The sequence below is a fragment of the Lathyrus oleraceus genome, chromosome 1, assembly GCF_024323335.1.
Source record: "Lathyrus oleraceus cultivar Zhongwan6 chromosome 1, CAAS_Psat_ZW6_1.0, whole genome shotgun sequence".
Lineage (NCBI taxonomy): Eukaryota > Viridiplantae > Streptophyta > Magnoliopsida > Fabales > Fabaceae > Lathyrus > Lathyrus oleraceus.
In genome coordinates, this window is record NC_066579.1 from 189,276,156 (window position 1) to 189,291,325 (window position 15,170).

The following is a 15,170-nucleotide window of genomic DNA, read 5'->3' on the forward strand; positions in this document are numbered from 1 at the left end:
CATCCTTGAGCATTTGTAATCAGTTTGGTTATAGTGGAAATCTCTTGGAAGTACTAGGGGATTGGACTACTCTCAAGTTGTAAGAGGAACCAGGATAAACTTTTCGTGTTCTTGCTTTTACTTTATCAACTTTTTCACTTAATATTCCGTTGTTGTCAACTCTGATCATCCAAATCATATTCTGGTTCAGAATATGGTAAGGTCTTTCAGAACTCAACCAGGTTTTCTAAGCCAAACTATCAATCAAGTGTTCATACTCTGGTTGAGAAACATCAGAAGTTGAAGCTGAAAAGGTTTAAAAGAGAAAAAAGCCAACACAATTCAATCCTTCTTCTTGTGTTTTTCTCACCTTCACTTGATATCAAAATAAGGTATGTGCTAAATAATTAATAGTGGTGCAGAAAAGATCCTGAGAAAAATATATACTTTATTATGGCTAATGGTTCTGAAGTATTTGGTTCTGATGGTGGTCCCATTAATCCTTTTGATAGAGTTAATCATGATTACAGTACCTCTGAGAGAAATATTTATACAACTTGACTTCCTACTTTCAGTGGAGATTCCATAGAGTTTGAATGGTGGAAAAGAAAAAAGTATACTCACATCATAGGTTTTGATGATGAGTTATGTGACATTTTGGAAGATAGCATTAATATCCAAGTCAATATTGTTGGAATGGTGTCTGGCAAAAAATCTCTCACACCTAAGCAGAAAAATATTTACAGAAACACCATAGAGTTAGAGGCATCTTGGTTGATGCTCTACCTTATTCTGAGTATATCAAAATCATTGATAAATCTACTGCTCAGACCATCTTCAAATCCTTATATACTACCTATGAAGGAAACCAGCAGGTTCAGGAAGCTAAAGCTAATATTCTGGTTTAACAACATGAGATGTTCAGAATGAAAGAGGCTGAGAATATTGAAACCATGTTCTTAAGGTTTCAAGTCATCGTGTCTGGATTTTAGGTCTTTAACAAGAGCTACACTACCTTTAATCATGTCAAGAAGATTCTTAGGAGTCTTCCTATCAGATACAGACCCAAGGTAAAAACAATTTAGAAGGCTAAAGACTTAAACACATTATGTCTTGAGAGTCTTATTAGCAATCTCCAAATCCATGAGATAGAGCTGAATAAAGATGAGCCTGTAAAGAGGTTTAAATCACTGGCCTTGAAGTCAGTGGTAGAGAAATCTAGTGATAAAGATGTAAGATCCTCAACAGTATAGAAACCAAAAGAGGCTTTTGATGAAGAAGATTATGATGGTAACAATGATGATGAGGAAATGACATTTATCATCAAGAGGTTTCAACATATGGTTAACAAGAAAATGAGGTTCTCTGGAAGTTGATCTGGCCTCAGAGGAACAAGCTCCAGAGTTAACAAGGATAATCAGAAATGGTGCTTCAACTGTCAGAAGTCTGGTCATTTTATAGTTGATTGTCCAGAGCTTCAAAAAGAGAAAGCTAAAAAGGGAAGCTTTCAAAAGAACAACTTCAGAAGAAGATCAAGAAAATTCTCATGGAAACATGTGATGAAAATGATAATGAAGAAGAAACTGGTGAGAATAAACCAGAAACCAATCTTACTTTGGTAGCTTCAACATTCTTAGATTCAGAGGATGTTGATGAGGTATTCTCTAAACTTATTAGATTTGATCTAATTACTTTTTGACAATATCTTATGAATAGATGTCGGTAGAAATCCATACACATATGAGAGTATTGAAAAAGCAATATGACCTATTAAAAGATGAACTAAAAGCATCTCAAAAGAAAATTGAATCTCTTGAAAGATATCATATTGCTCAAGTAAATAAAGTGTCTGATAAACCCTTGAGTGAGGATGAAATGGCTCTACAAGAATTTATCATAATTGGTTTTCAAAGGACGAAAATTGCTTCCATGATATATAAAGTAAGTAAGAGCAACGAAGAAGGTCTTAGTTATCACCCCAAAAAAATTAATCCAGGGCCTGAAACCCTGATTAAAGCATCATATTATTCTTCTTCTTCAAGCTCTGCTAAAAAAGGATGTACTCTCAGTTTGTGCTTGCTGCTAATGCTAAGGTTCTACGCCAATCAGAACCTATAATTGTAGAATCAAAAGTTCTGAAGGAATCAGAACCTAAGACCTCAAAGTCAAAGGTTCTAAAGAAGATAGAACCTAAGACATCAAATTACAAGGTTCTGAAACATCCAGAACCTAATAATAAGGCTCATTCAAGACAACAAACTTTTAAATCTAAATTCTTGAATAATCCAAAGCCTTATTACAAAGAAAAGGCTCAAAATAAGAGGAATCCTAGTCAAATAAACCTCAAGGGATCCATAAGAGTATGGGTACCAAAGAGTGAGATTATTTTTGCTGCAGATGTGCTGAAAGGAAATTACAAAGCAACAACTTTAGTTCCAGGACAATGATCGCTTACAACTTATAACAGCAGAAAAGCCTATTTCCAAATCCCAACTCAGAAGGAGGAAGAAAATGTGGAGTCTGGAAGAAAACATTAAGAAAAGATCATTGGTATTGAGAGAAATGAAGTTGATCGATCTGAAGTTGGTACTTCAGATGCTTAACCAATCTCTGAAGTTGATCCAATTGATATGAGGTCTGAAAGACTCTTAATGGTTATCAGAAGAGAATTGTTCGAACAATGTAGTTCCTCAAGAACAATGTCAATAGGAGATCAAAAGCTACACAAAGAAAGGTATGGCTATTTATTTGTTTCTATTCAACAGTTTCCAATCCTAATATTCTAATATTACTTTTATCAGAATTGAAAAGAATCTTATTGGAAAGAATTACACTTCACTGTGATAAAAATACTTCCCTAGGGTTTTCATGATAACAATTTATTTAAAGAATAATTGGGTATTCTAACATCTGTTAAAGTATGCGGGATTATATCATTAAGAACAGATGAATAAATGCTTAAGGAATTTGAATCTGAAGACCAGACTTTAGCTCTTAAGATCACTTATGAGGACTCTATCTCTAATGGATATTCATACTCTAAAAAAGTCAACTCTGAAGAAGGTCAGCCTCTGATGGCCCAAACTCTGAAACTGCAGAAGACAAGAAGAGGACTCTAATGTGATCAGCCTCTGAAGAGTGAAGTCTGCAGGAAAGTTAGCCTATGAAGAAGAAGCTCTTCAAACGAGGCAAATCTTACAGACTCAGAACCTTTTTTATCACGTGAAGACTTAGGGAAATCTCTCTCTCTCTCTCTCTCTCTCTCTCTCTCTCTCTCTCTCTCTCTCTCTCTCTCTCTCTCTCTCTCTCTCTCTCTGTCGCCTGGGATTCAACGGATCATTCCTCTTGTAGAAATGTGTTTTCTTGATGTGTCTAATTGAGTACAAAGGTTAACCAACCTTTTGGTGAACGTCTTCAATGTCTCTTTTCTCTCTTCTCTATATAAGGAGTTGCAAACCTGAAGAAGAAGATGACTACACATCAATATACCAAACCACAAGACTCTGAAACTTTATAATCAAAGAGAAGTTACTCTGTCAATAATTTTAGACTTATAAAATCATAACATTTGTATATTTTAGAAGTTCTTAAGTCTTATAGTCTTTGTAAGTTGTATTCTGTCCACACCTCTGATTGTATATCAAGTGTAGTTATTACCCAAATCTATTAACAGTTTGTTATAGAGTAATAAGTCACTTGCTTTAGTGCTTGAGTATTTGATATCTTTAGCTTGTGTGCTAGAGAAATGAAGTATCAGACTTATGTGTTTGAGCAAGGAAGTCTTGAACTTGTGTACTTGAACAAGGAAGTCTGAAATTTGTGTGTTTGAGCAAAGAAGTCTCATACTTGTGTGTGTAAGCAAAGAAGTTTCTTGCTTGTATGCTTGAGCATTTGTAATCATTTTGGTTATAGTGGAAATCCCTTGGAAGTACAAGAGGATTGCATTACTCTTAAGTTGTGAGAGGAATTTGGATAAACTGCTTGTGTTCTTGCTTTTAATTTCTTAGCTTTTGCACTTAATATTCTGCTGATGTCAACTCCGATCTTCCAAATCAGATCCTGGTTCAGAATCTGATAAGGTCTTTCAAAAGTCAACCAAATTTTCTAAGTCAGACTCTAAACTAAGTGTTCAAACTCTGGTTGAGGAACATCAAAAACAGAAGTTGAAAAGGTTTAAAAGAGAAAAAAGCCAACATAATTCAACCTCATTCTTATGTTTTTCTCACCTTCACATATAATAAAAAAAACATATTTATATTTATTTTTTTAAACAACAAATACGAATTTCTAATCTAATCAAATTGTTATCTCAATCCAATATATAACAAAAAATATTAATGTGAACCTTAATATAAAGAATGCTCCAAATAAGCTAAACACAAGGTTACTTTAAGAAGGCTTTAGATATGAAAAAGACTCCAAAATGATTATGTTTCTTTTTTATTCGAGAAAAGCTTGAGATGGAGAGAAAAAACGGGTTTAAGGAGTTGGAAGATTGGAAATGATGGGGAGAAAAATGAGTTTTGGAAGAGAGAGAAGACAAAAATAGAAGTTCTCAGCAAATAAAGAAGGGTAAGTAGATAGACGTTCAATAATTAATATGGTCAAATTATGCAAGATGAAAATCCCATTGCAATGCATAATAATTTTTAATTTTGTGGGGTGTAAAAATCCTCGCAATGTAACGATTGGATATGACGCCCGAATAGTAGCACGCGTGTCAGAACAGTCAGAACTTTTAGACTTTGCAATGTGCAAAACTCCTCGCACTGTTACAAAAAGACAGACACGTCAAACGGTTTGAAATTTATTTCCGTCAGCGCCTCAGTTATTCCCTCAACATATTTTAAATTTTAAGAAAAACATTACGAGGAATTTAACCCTTGATAACGTTCCATCAAAATTTTAAAATTAAAATATGCATTGTGAGGGGTTTGTCTCCCTTCAACTTCCCTGGGGTTTTACCTCAGGCATAAACCCCTCGTTATAATGAAGTTTTTTTATAGTGATAACTACAATCTATTTAGTTAATAAAAAAAGTAATAATATGAGAAACTTACAAAATGTGAATATGGAAGATCTTGAGTTGAATGCAGTGAAGTGAAGGTTGAGAGATGAGCTAGGCTTGAATCCAAGAGAGTTGAAGTTGTGAGAATGTTTGAAAAATACTGAAATGGAATAGAAGTATGCTCATGAATTCTATTTTAGATAACTTTGGTGAAATGAAAAGAGAAAGGGAGATGAAAAAGTATTAGCGTGAATACTTAAACACAAATGTCCTAACTTTAATCTCTAGAAGAGATTCGGATATTGGAATCCAGGTTTTTAAGATTTTTTTTTTCTTCGTGTTTTGAGATTTGTGTGTGATGTACTAGGGCGTGGCGTATGGATATCAATCTCAATATTTTATATATTCATATGGATTTTTTCGCTTCGGATTTAGCGTGGTCTTAAGAGTGTTTGGTGTGTAATTGTCGTTCTGGAATTTAAAATCCATAATCTATAGGACATTTTTGGAAGTTTGCATAAATGTGTGAATAATGCATGGGTGTAATGAACAATCCCTTATAAAAAAGTTATACATTATAAAGTTTAATATTAATATAAATTACCCTATGATTCAATGTAGAGCTCGGTATATAAATTAACTTGTGGCTTGCACAGGTTTTGGATAATTTTTTAATTCATTTAAATTTTTTCTCGTTTGGCTTTGATAATTTAGAATGTGAATTATACGGGTTAAACCCGTTGATTCACGGGTTTGATCGTATCAAGTCTAAAAGCTATTTTTAAAATTACCTGTGGTCTATCAATACAGAAAATGTAGCTACCGAATACATAGTATTACAAATAATTGGTTTGAATTATATATTAAATTTATTTTTAAACATCGATTAGGGTTTATGTGATTAGTACTTACGACTTAAAGATTTTAATTTTAAATAATTAATTATAGTAATTCTTTTAATTAAAAAAAAGTTTATATTACTATTTCTTTATAAATTACTAAAAGTAATTTTTTATTTTATTTTGTTAAGACCTACTAATTATCATTTGACTACACATATTAGACTCAAATCAATGTATTACAACCCATTAATAATTGATAATGGATCAACCCAGAGATTTTTTATATTAAGGTACACATTAATATGTATCCAAATTCCCTAGGCGTAAGCTGTTGAGATTAATCATGTTAATTACTAGTTTAAGCTAATACAGTTGGTTATTAGTTAGTTAAGTTTACTCTATTGTGATTGGTAGTTATGAGATAAGGTTGCAATATATAAAGCAATGCATTGCCACATGTAAACTAACCAATTGAATATAACAGTTCTTGATATCTTCTTCTTCCTCTTTCTACTACTTTCTCTATCAATTCATATTTCTTTATACCAAACTGTTAACACTGCTTCTGTTATGTTTCTTCATTGATGAAGCTTGATCAATCATAATATGGTATCATTCGCCAATTCAATCCTCCTTCCGCTGCTATCCAACTAAATTTTTCCTACACCATTTCATCTCTTTTTTTCAATTCTTTCTGCATCCATGGCTCCCTCTCGAGCTTCATCCTCATCAACTGATCCTGCTTTGGATCAAACCTCACCCTATTTCGTTCATCCCAGCGATGACCCTGGTTCTGTAACAGTTCTTCCCATACTCACTGGCTCCAATTATCATTCATGGGCTCAAAGCATGAAGAGGGCTCTTGGTGGCAAAATGAAGATTGAATTCATTGATGGATCTCTCCCTGTTCCATCAGATTCTTTCGATCCATCTCTGCGTGCTTGGAACCGCTGCAACATGCTTGTACATTCTTGGATCATGAATTCTGTTTCAGATTCAATCTCACAGTCCATAGTTTTCATGGAAACGCGCTTGATGTGTGGAACGATTTGAAAGAAAGGTTTTCCCAGGGCGATCTCATACGAATTTCTGAGCTGCAACAAGAAATTTACAACTTAAAGCAAGAAACCAAATCAGTTAATAATTTTTTCTCTGATCTTAAAATTCTTTGGGAAGAACTGGATCTTTATTTACCTTTACCAACTTGTACCTGTCGCATAAAGTGTACATGTGAGGCTATGCGCAGTGCAAGATCCCATCACCAGCTACTGCAGATTATCAGGTTTTTGACTGGTTTAAATGAACAATTTGTTGTAGTGAAGTCCCAAATCTTGTTAATGGATCCTTTGCCAACTATGAATAAGATATTTTCCTTGGTGATTCAACATGAGCGCCAACTCCAGCTTCCTATTCCACATGATGAAGCTCAAACATTGATCAATGCTGCTGATTCCTAGAGGTTTGGAGCAAGAAATAATGCTTTCAAATATGGTGTTCGCATTTGCATATTTTGTGGCAAGACTAACCATACTATTGAAAATTGCTTCAAGAAATATGGTGTTCCACCTCATATGCAGAAACAGTTTCAGACTTCAGCTAACAATGTGGCATCAGATGGAAATAATGATGGATCTTCATCTCATGGTGTTGACATTCAAAGTGACAATTCACCTATGACTCAAGGCCAATTCAGTGCCTTAATGGATCTACTTCAGAAATCTAGTCTTGGACAATCTTCAGGACATGCTTCTTCCAACCAAGTTGCTGTTGGTCATCCATCAACAGGTAACACATATCATTGCATGCATAGTAGTAGTAATGGCTCTTGGATCATTGATTCAGGAGCTACTGATCACATATGTAGCTCTGTCAAATGGTTTCATTCACATAAGAAAATTATTCCTATCACTGTTAGATTACCAAATGGACAATGCCTTGTTGCTAATCACTCTGGCACAATTCATTTTTCTCCTGATTTCATTGTGCATAATGTGCTTTTGCTCCCTGAATTTTCTCTGAATTTATTATATGTTTCAAAGTTGTGTGAATCCTCTAATTACAATGTCAATCTCCTTAAATCACAATGTGTCATACAGGACAAACTCACCCTGAAGATGACTGATTTTGCTGAGCAGAAAGATGGATTGTACTATCTAACATTGAGAGATAATGATTCACCTGCTACACACACACCTGATTTAACCTCTGCTTTAGCAGCCAATGTCATTTTACCTGATAAAGCCTTATGGCACTTTAGATTAGGACACTTATCTCAAAACAGATTATTGTACCTACATTCTCAATTCCCTTTTATCAAAGTTAATCATTAAGATGTCTGTCATGTTTGTAGCTATGCTAGACAAAGAAAACTCCCTTATACTGTTAGTAATAATAGAGTTGTTCATCCTTATGACTTGGTTCATTTTGATATTTGGGGACCTCTTGCAGTCCAATCTTTACATGGCCATTCATATTTTTTAACTGTTGTTGATGATTGTAGCAGATATACATGGATAACATTAATGAAACCCAAATCTGAAGCTAGACAACATGTTATTAATTTTGTCAATCTCATAGAAAACCAACAGAGGCTCCATGTCAAAATTATCAGAACAGATAATGGCTCTGAGTTTAATATCCCTGAATTTTTTTCCTCTAAGGGAATCATCCATCAAACCAGTTGTGTTGAATCTCCACAACAAAATGGTCGTGTGGAGAGGAAACACCAACATTTACTAAATGTTGGAAGAGCCCTCCTTTTTCAATCAAAACTTCCAAAAGAATTTTGGTCATATGCTATCCTACATGCAACATTCATTATAAACAAACTCCCTACACAAGTTTTAAACAATCTTTCTCCTCATTTCATACTGCACAATACACATCCAGATATGCATAGTCTTAAAGTGTTTGGCTCTCTTGCCTTTGCATCCACACTGCATATGCACATAACAAAACTAGAGCCAAGAGGTCGAAAATGTGTTTTCTTAGGATACAAGAATGGTATGAAGGGTGTGATACTCTATGACATTAACAGTCATACAATTCTTGTCTCTAGAAATGTCATACATCATGAACATATTTTCCCTTAATCAAATGTTAATTCCACTAACTGGACCTATCATCCATACAAAGATCTTAATGACTCACCACAAAATGAACCTACCATACATGTTCCATCACAAAATATTGAATCCACAGCTGAGGAACATGAGCTTTATCCTAACACAACCATTGACACACTGCACCCTGAACCTTTAGATAATACTGATGAAAACCATGACACCTAACCTGTTCCTGATACACCAGATATTGACAGCATCCAACCCATGCCTGTTAGAGCTAAACATACACCTCATTATCTCTCAGATTATGTATGCAATACATCTGATGTATCAGCAGTCAAGTCATCATCAGGTACAACCAAAACTAATTATCCTATTTCAAATTATGATTCCCTGCATTTTCTATCTGCATCTCATCGTGTTTTTGCATCCAATATCACTTCTACACATGAGCCAAAGAACTACAAAGAAGCATGTTTGTCTGAACATTGGATCAAGGCCATGAAGTCTGAATTCGATGCACTAGACAAGAATAGGACTTGGAACATAGTTGATCTGCCACTACATGTCAAACCTATTGGTAACAGATGAGTTTTCAAAGTGAAACATGGAGCAAATGGCACAATAGAAAGGTATAAAGCTAGACTGGTTGCAAAGGGGTACAACCAAATTGAAGGGCTTGACTTCTTTGACACATTCTCACCTGTAGCAAAGCTTACCATTGTCAGAACCCTTCTTGCAACTGCTACCATCAACAATTGGTTTTTACATCAATTGGATGTTAACAATGCTTTTCTACACGGGGAATTGCAGGAAGGTGTGTATATGACTATACCTGAAGGTGTTACATGTCACAGGCCCAACCAAGGGTGCAAACTCTAAAAGAGTTTATATGGTCTGAAACAAGCCAGTTGCAATGGTATGAAAAACTAACAGCTTTACTACTGCAACAAGGATACACTCAGTCTGCTTCTGATTATTCTCTCTTCACTTTGAAAACTGATGCTCATTTTACAGCCATTCTAGTATATGTTGATGACATAATTCTAGCTGGAACATCTATGCCTGAATTTGATCGCATTAAGCTCATCCTGGATGAAAATTTCAGCATCAAAAACCTGGGCATACTCAAGTACTTTCTTGGCCTCGAAGTTGCTCATTCACAAGCAGGGATTTCACTGTCACAAAGAAAATACTGTCTTGATCTTTTGTAAGAATCTGGTATGCTTGGATCTAAACCAGCTCTCACACCTACTGATCCATCTGTTAAATTACATGCTGATAGTGGCAAGGCTTTTGAAGATATTGGAGCATACAGTCGATTGATAGGACGTCTGATGTATCTTAACACCACACACCCAGACATCACTTATGCCACGCAACAACTTAGTCAATTTCTGCACAATCCAACAATGGCACATTATCATGCTGCCTGTAGAGTTATTCGATACCTGAAAAATAGCCCTGACAGAGGAATATTATTTCGAAGAAATGCTGAACTGCAACAACTTGGTTTCTCAAATTCTGATTGGGCAGGCTGCATTGATTCAAGGAGATCTATTTCAGGATACTATTTCTTTCTTGGCACTTCGCTCATATCATGGCGTACAAAGAAGCAGGACACCATTTCCAGATCATCATCAGAAACTGAGTATCGAACACTGTCATTTGCCACATGTGAACTGCTTTGGTTGATAGTTCTCATGAAGGAACTGTACATCAAGTGTGCCAAACTTCCTGTTCTTTATTGTGACAGTCAAAGCGCAATGCATATTGCGTCCAATCAGGTATTCCATGAACGAACTAAACATCTCGAAATTGATTGTCATTTGGTTCGTGAGAAGCTTCAACAAGGTTTACTTGGACTCCTACCTATTTCTACTCATGAGCAGCTTGCTGATTTTTTAACCAAGGGCATTACCAACTTCAACCTTCAACAATTTTATTTCCAAGCTTGGTATGATCAACATTCACCATGCTTAGCTTGAGAGGGGCTATTGAGATTAATCATGTTAATCACTATAGTTTAAGCTAATACAGTTGGTTATTAGTTAGTTAAGTTTACTCTATTGTGATTGGTAGTTATGAGATAAGGTTGCAATATATAAAGCAATGCATTGCCACATGTAAACCAACCAATTGAATGTAACAGTTCTTGATATCTTCTTCTTCCTCTTTCTACTACTTTCTCTATCAATTCATATTTCTTTATACCAAACTGTTAATAAATACTTCTGTTATGCTTCTCCATTGATGAAGCTTGATCAATCATAATATAAGCCATCCAGAAGCATTAACATTTTTTTCCACCAAACGACTAGAAGCAATGATATTTTTAAACAGTTTTGATGTATAACTCAAAGAGACAGTGCAGTGTCTTTTATGGTGACAAAAAGTTTGAGTTAGATACATACATAATGATATATATCTATTGAGGTGACCTACAAAAACTGCATTATGATTGTAATGCTTGAATATTTTTGTTGCTAGCTATCCTAGCATTAGGTGATAACTGGTGATGTGCTACTACTCACTTCATGAAGAAGCAACAATGGTAGGATTTAAAATAAATTAAAAATATACCTAAAACTTTATTCATCACTCATTAGATAAATACTACTAAAATATTTTCTTCATTCATTTAACTCGCAATTAGATATAAAAACCAATTTTTTTTTACTATACTAACCGCATAAAAATTTCATTCTATCCGATTTGTGTTAGAAATCAACATTTTTTTATACTTACTAATCAATGAGTCATGTATTTTGTTAATCAAGATTTACAAAGATAACTGCACTTTCACAATATATTATTTATAATATATTGAGGGAGAACTTTCATGCCCATTCTATTCTTTCTCGAATGGTTAATTTTTGCAATTGCACGTAAAAAAAATATATATATATATATATATATATATATATATATATATATATATATATATATATATATATATATATATATATATATATATATATATATATATATATATATATAATTTTAAACTACTCATAATTTTAAACTACTTCTAATTATGTAACTAATGTCAAATAGATCACAATTTAAATTTATTATTTTGTTATGGAATTCGAATTATTGATAAATTGATGACTGTTTTTTTTTATCTTCCCATTTTATTTCATCATGGATCATTGATTTGGTCTTTCAAACGATTTTTGCTCCTTCTTATAATTGAAAGTTGTTTTCTTCTCACAAACTCTTTCCACTTTCCCTAAGCCCTGATGACCTTTGATTTTACATCTTTCTCCTTTTATCGGGGTTTTGTGTTTCCTGATTCACCATTTCACTTGCCTTTAAGTGTTTCTTCGCTTCTCCTCCTTATTCAAGCATTTCTAACCCCTTTTTCTTATATTTTGTTACTTTGTTTTCTTATCTTTTCCATGACCAATATGTGGAACTATGTCATTGAAGGTAAAAAATCATGAAGTTGTAGCACCTCAAAAAATACGACCATACGAGCGCATGACACACTCGCGGATGACTAACAAAGTAGCCACCGATTTTTATTTATTCCAAAAAGAAAGGGGAAATATTAATAATACCCCTAAAAGATGACAAAGATATGGTCGTCGCAATCAAATCAGGTTTTGGATTTGATTATGTGAGGGAAATGTATTAGCACCCCTCACATCTGTTGTACTAAACATGAACCGTTTAGTTAATTTTGAACATAAGTGTTAGCTTAAAAATATTGGCATTCCTTGAGTTAGTAAAAAGGGAAAAAGAAAAGGACTAAAAGGTAAGTTTTTTATTAGGGTGCTCGGCGAGACTTTGAATCTCGCTCCTACATATCTCTAGGTACGATGGAGAACTCAAAGCTACGTAATTCTGGGTAGAAAATGTTTGTTTATGGATCGATTTTAGCGAAAGCTATTTGTTACAATCGAACGGAAAATATTGATTACCCAAAACATTTAGAGGAGGGGGCATTTTTATCACGGCATAATGGATTAACAAATCAACATTCACGGGAAAATGTCGCTTAGCTCACTCACACATATAATTGGACGAAGCGTTGTTTTGCATCGTCTCAAGACAAAACATCTTTCGTTTAAAAAAAAGTTTGAGATCACACAAAGGAGGAAAAGAGATTTGATTAGTTGAGATTATTTTTAGGTCGATGAAGAATAATCGAGCAATGAAGCGTGCGCCAACCATTCGATTATTTGAGGAGCATGAGAGTGTAAACCCCTAATTCCTTTTTGCGTCCAAGTTATTTGAGAAAATTATTAGCAGAAGAAGAATACTCAAGCAATATGGTGTTCACCAACCATTCGATTATTCGAGGAGCATGAAAGTGTAAGCCCCTCATTCCTTTTCCAATCGGGTTTGATTAAGAAAAATGTTTTAAGTGCTTCGAGTAAGCGGAAAAGAAACTCGATGTTGATCGAGTGTTTATTCGCGTTAGTGGGAAATGGTTTGAAATTTATTTTGAATCGATGGTAAAAATGGTTGAAGAAAAATGAAAGATGAGAATTATAACATAAGTTTGTGGACTGCATGGTGAGGGGCGCAAATTCTAGCGTGATGACAGGACCTTTAGCACGAGGCGTAAGTTAATGCCACAAATAAATCGAATCGCAATATTTCACAAATCACCCAACAAAGTAAATGAATATGAGTGCATATAAAATAATTACAACACGCACTCATCATAATTGAATTAAAAAATAAACAAAACCGAAGTATGCACGAATCAAGTATCCTGACACGAGAACGTGAATTGAGGTCACGTAACGCGAAGACGTGTGATGCAAAGCTACTAAAGTAGAATTTAAATTTGATTTAAATGTAATGACATTGGATCGTTCTATCTCAACACCAATCGAATTATAAACTTCCAATGCATAAGCACAGTCATTGCAAATAAAGCACAACAAATCATAACATCTCGGAAGCAAAAGTCACGAGTCGAAAATGCAAAGTAGCAAAAAGCAAAACGAATTGACGCTATGCCAAAGCGTAAAAAGTGAATTCAATCAAATCTAAATGTGACGACAAATGTTGCACACAATTAAAAGAAAATTCCAACAAAATGATAATGCTTAACGCGATCATTGAAAACGAGTTGAAATGCAACCGAAACATAATATGCCAACAATGTAAAAGTAACGGTAACCTATTATAATGATAATATCAAGTAAACTCAATACAAAGAAATATGACACGAGGCTTTTAATAGGATACTAAAAATTAAATGAGACACAACGACAACGAAAGTAACATGTCACCCGCATACAAAAGGAAATCTGGCAAGTTGCTAACACTTAAAGCGATCATCACAAACGAGTCGAATTAAAGCAAATGCCATGCATTCCAGGTTGAACTACATGATTTGTAGATCAATAAAACTGAAAGTTGTCGGCTGCCAGCTCGATCTCCAAAATTTTTGCTTGCTACTTTTACATGCAATTGAAAATCAATTCAATCGGTCTGTCTATAAAACTGAAACTTTATTTTGAGTGACTTTCTAAGCATTATGCTGAAAGAAATGTATGTTATGATATGCAGATGATGCAAATGTCTTGTGAACGCATTGATGTATTGATTCATGGGAAAATTTGGGGTATGACAATTGCCCTTATTTAAATAGCCTTTCAAGATAACATGAGTGATGATAATCCTCATAGAATCTCAGTGAAAGGTATTTAAATACAAAAACACCTGAACTTTGTCCCAGGATGTGACTGAAATGATATGATGTGAATTTAAGGAGGGCTCTTTTTTTGTTTTGGTTTTCTATGGATATGATGTGATATGAGATGAACTCTAGAAAGATGTTTTATGATGGATGAAGAATGAAAACCGGACTTGTGGGGAATAATGGAGATATGTTGTATGGTTTTCCACAAGGAATGGAAGGATAACGGGGTGTAAGACTTGCTAAGGATAACAAACATGTTGGAGATTTTCACCGGGGAATATTCAAAAGTGGATTTTATCAATTGGTTAGAGATGACAGGCAAACACTTTAGAATATATCTGAGAGTTTTGGATATTTCTAACAAGAAATTCACCCAATCAATTTTTTTGGAGATTCCTAACAAGGAATTCATCCAACATAAGGTTATGGAGTTTTCTAATAAGAAAATCATCCATGTAAAAAGAACTTTGGATATTCTTAACAAAGAATTCATCCAAGAAAGATCTCGAGAGTTTTCTAACAATAAAATCATCCATGCAAAAATACCTTTGGAGATTCTTAACAAAGAATTCATCCAAGACAAAACTCGGGAGTTTTAAAACAAGAAA

At 34.2% G+C, this 15,170-nt stretch overlaps 1 protein-coding gene across 1 annotated transcript; it reads left to right on the plus strand.

Annotated features, from left to right (window-relative positions):
• The first annotated feature begins 10,117 nt into the window (after positions 1–10,117).
• LOC127098709 (secreted RxLR effector protein 161-like) lies at positions 10,118–10,882 on the plus strand. The gene has a single exon (XM_051037361.1). The coding sequence runs from the start codon at positions 10,118–10,120 to the stop codon at positions 10,880–10,882; it is 765 nt and encodes a 254-aa protein (XP_050893318.1).
• The last annotated feature ends 4,288 nt before the right edge of the window (positions 10,883–15,170 follow it).

Coding starts and splice junctions, on each gene's coding strand:
- LOC127098709 (XM_051037361.1), top strand. CDS start 10,118: ATGCTTGGATCTAAACCAGCTCTCACACCTACTGATCCATCTGTTAAA.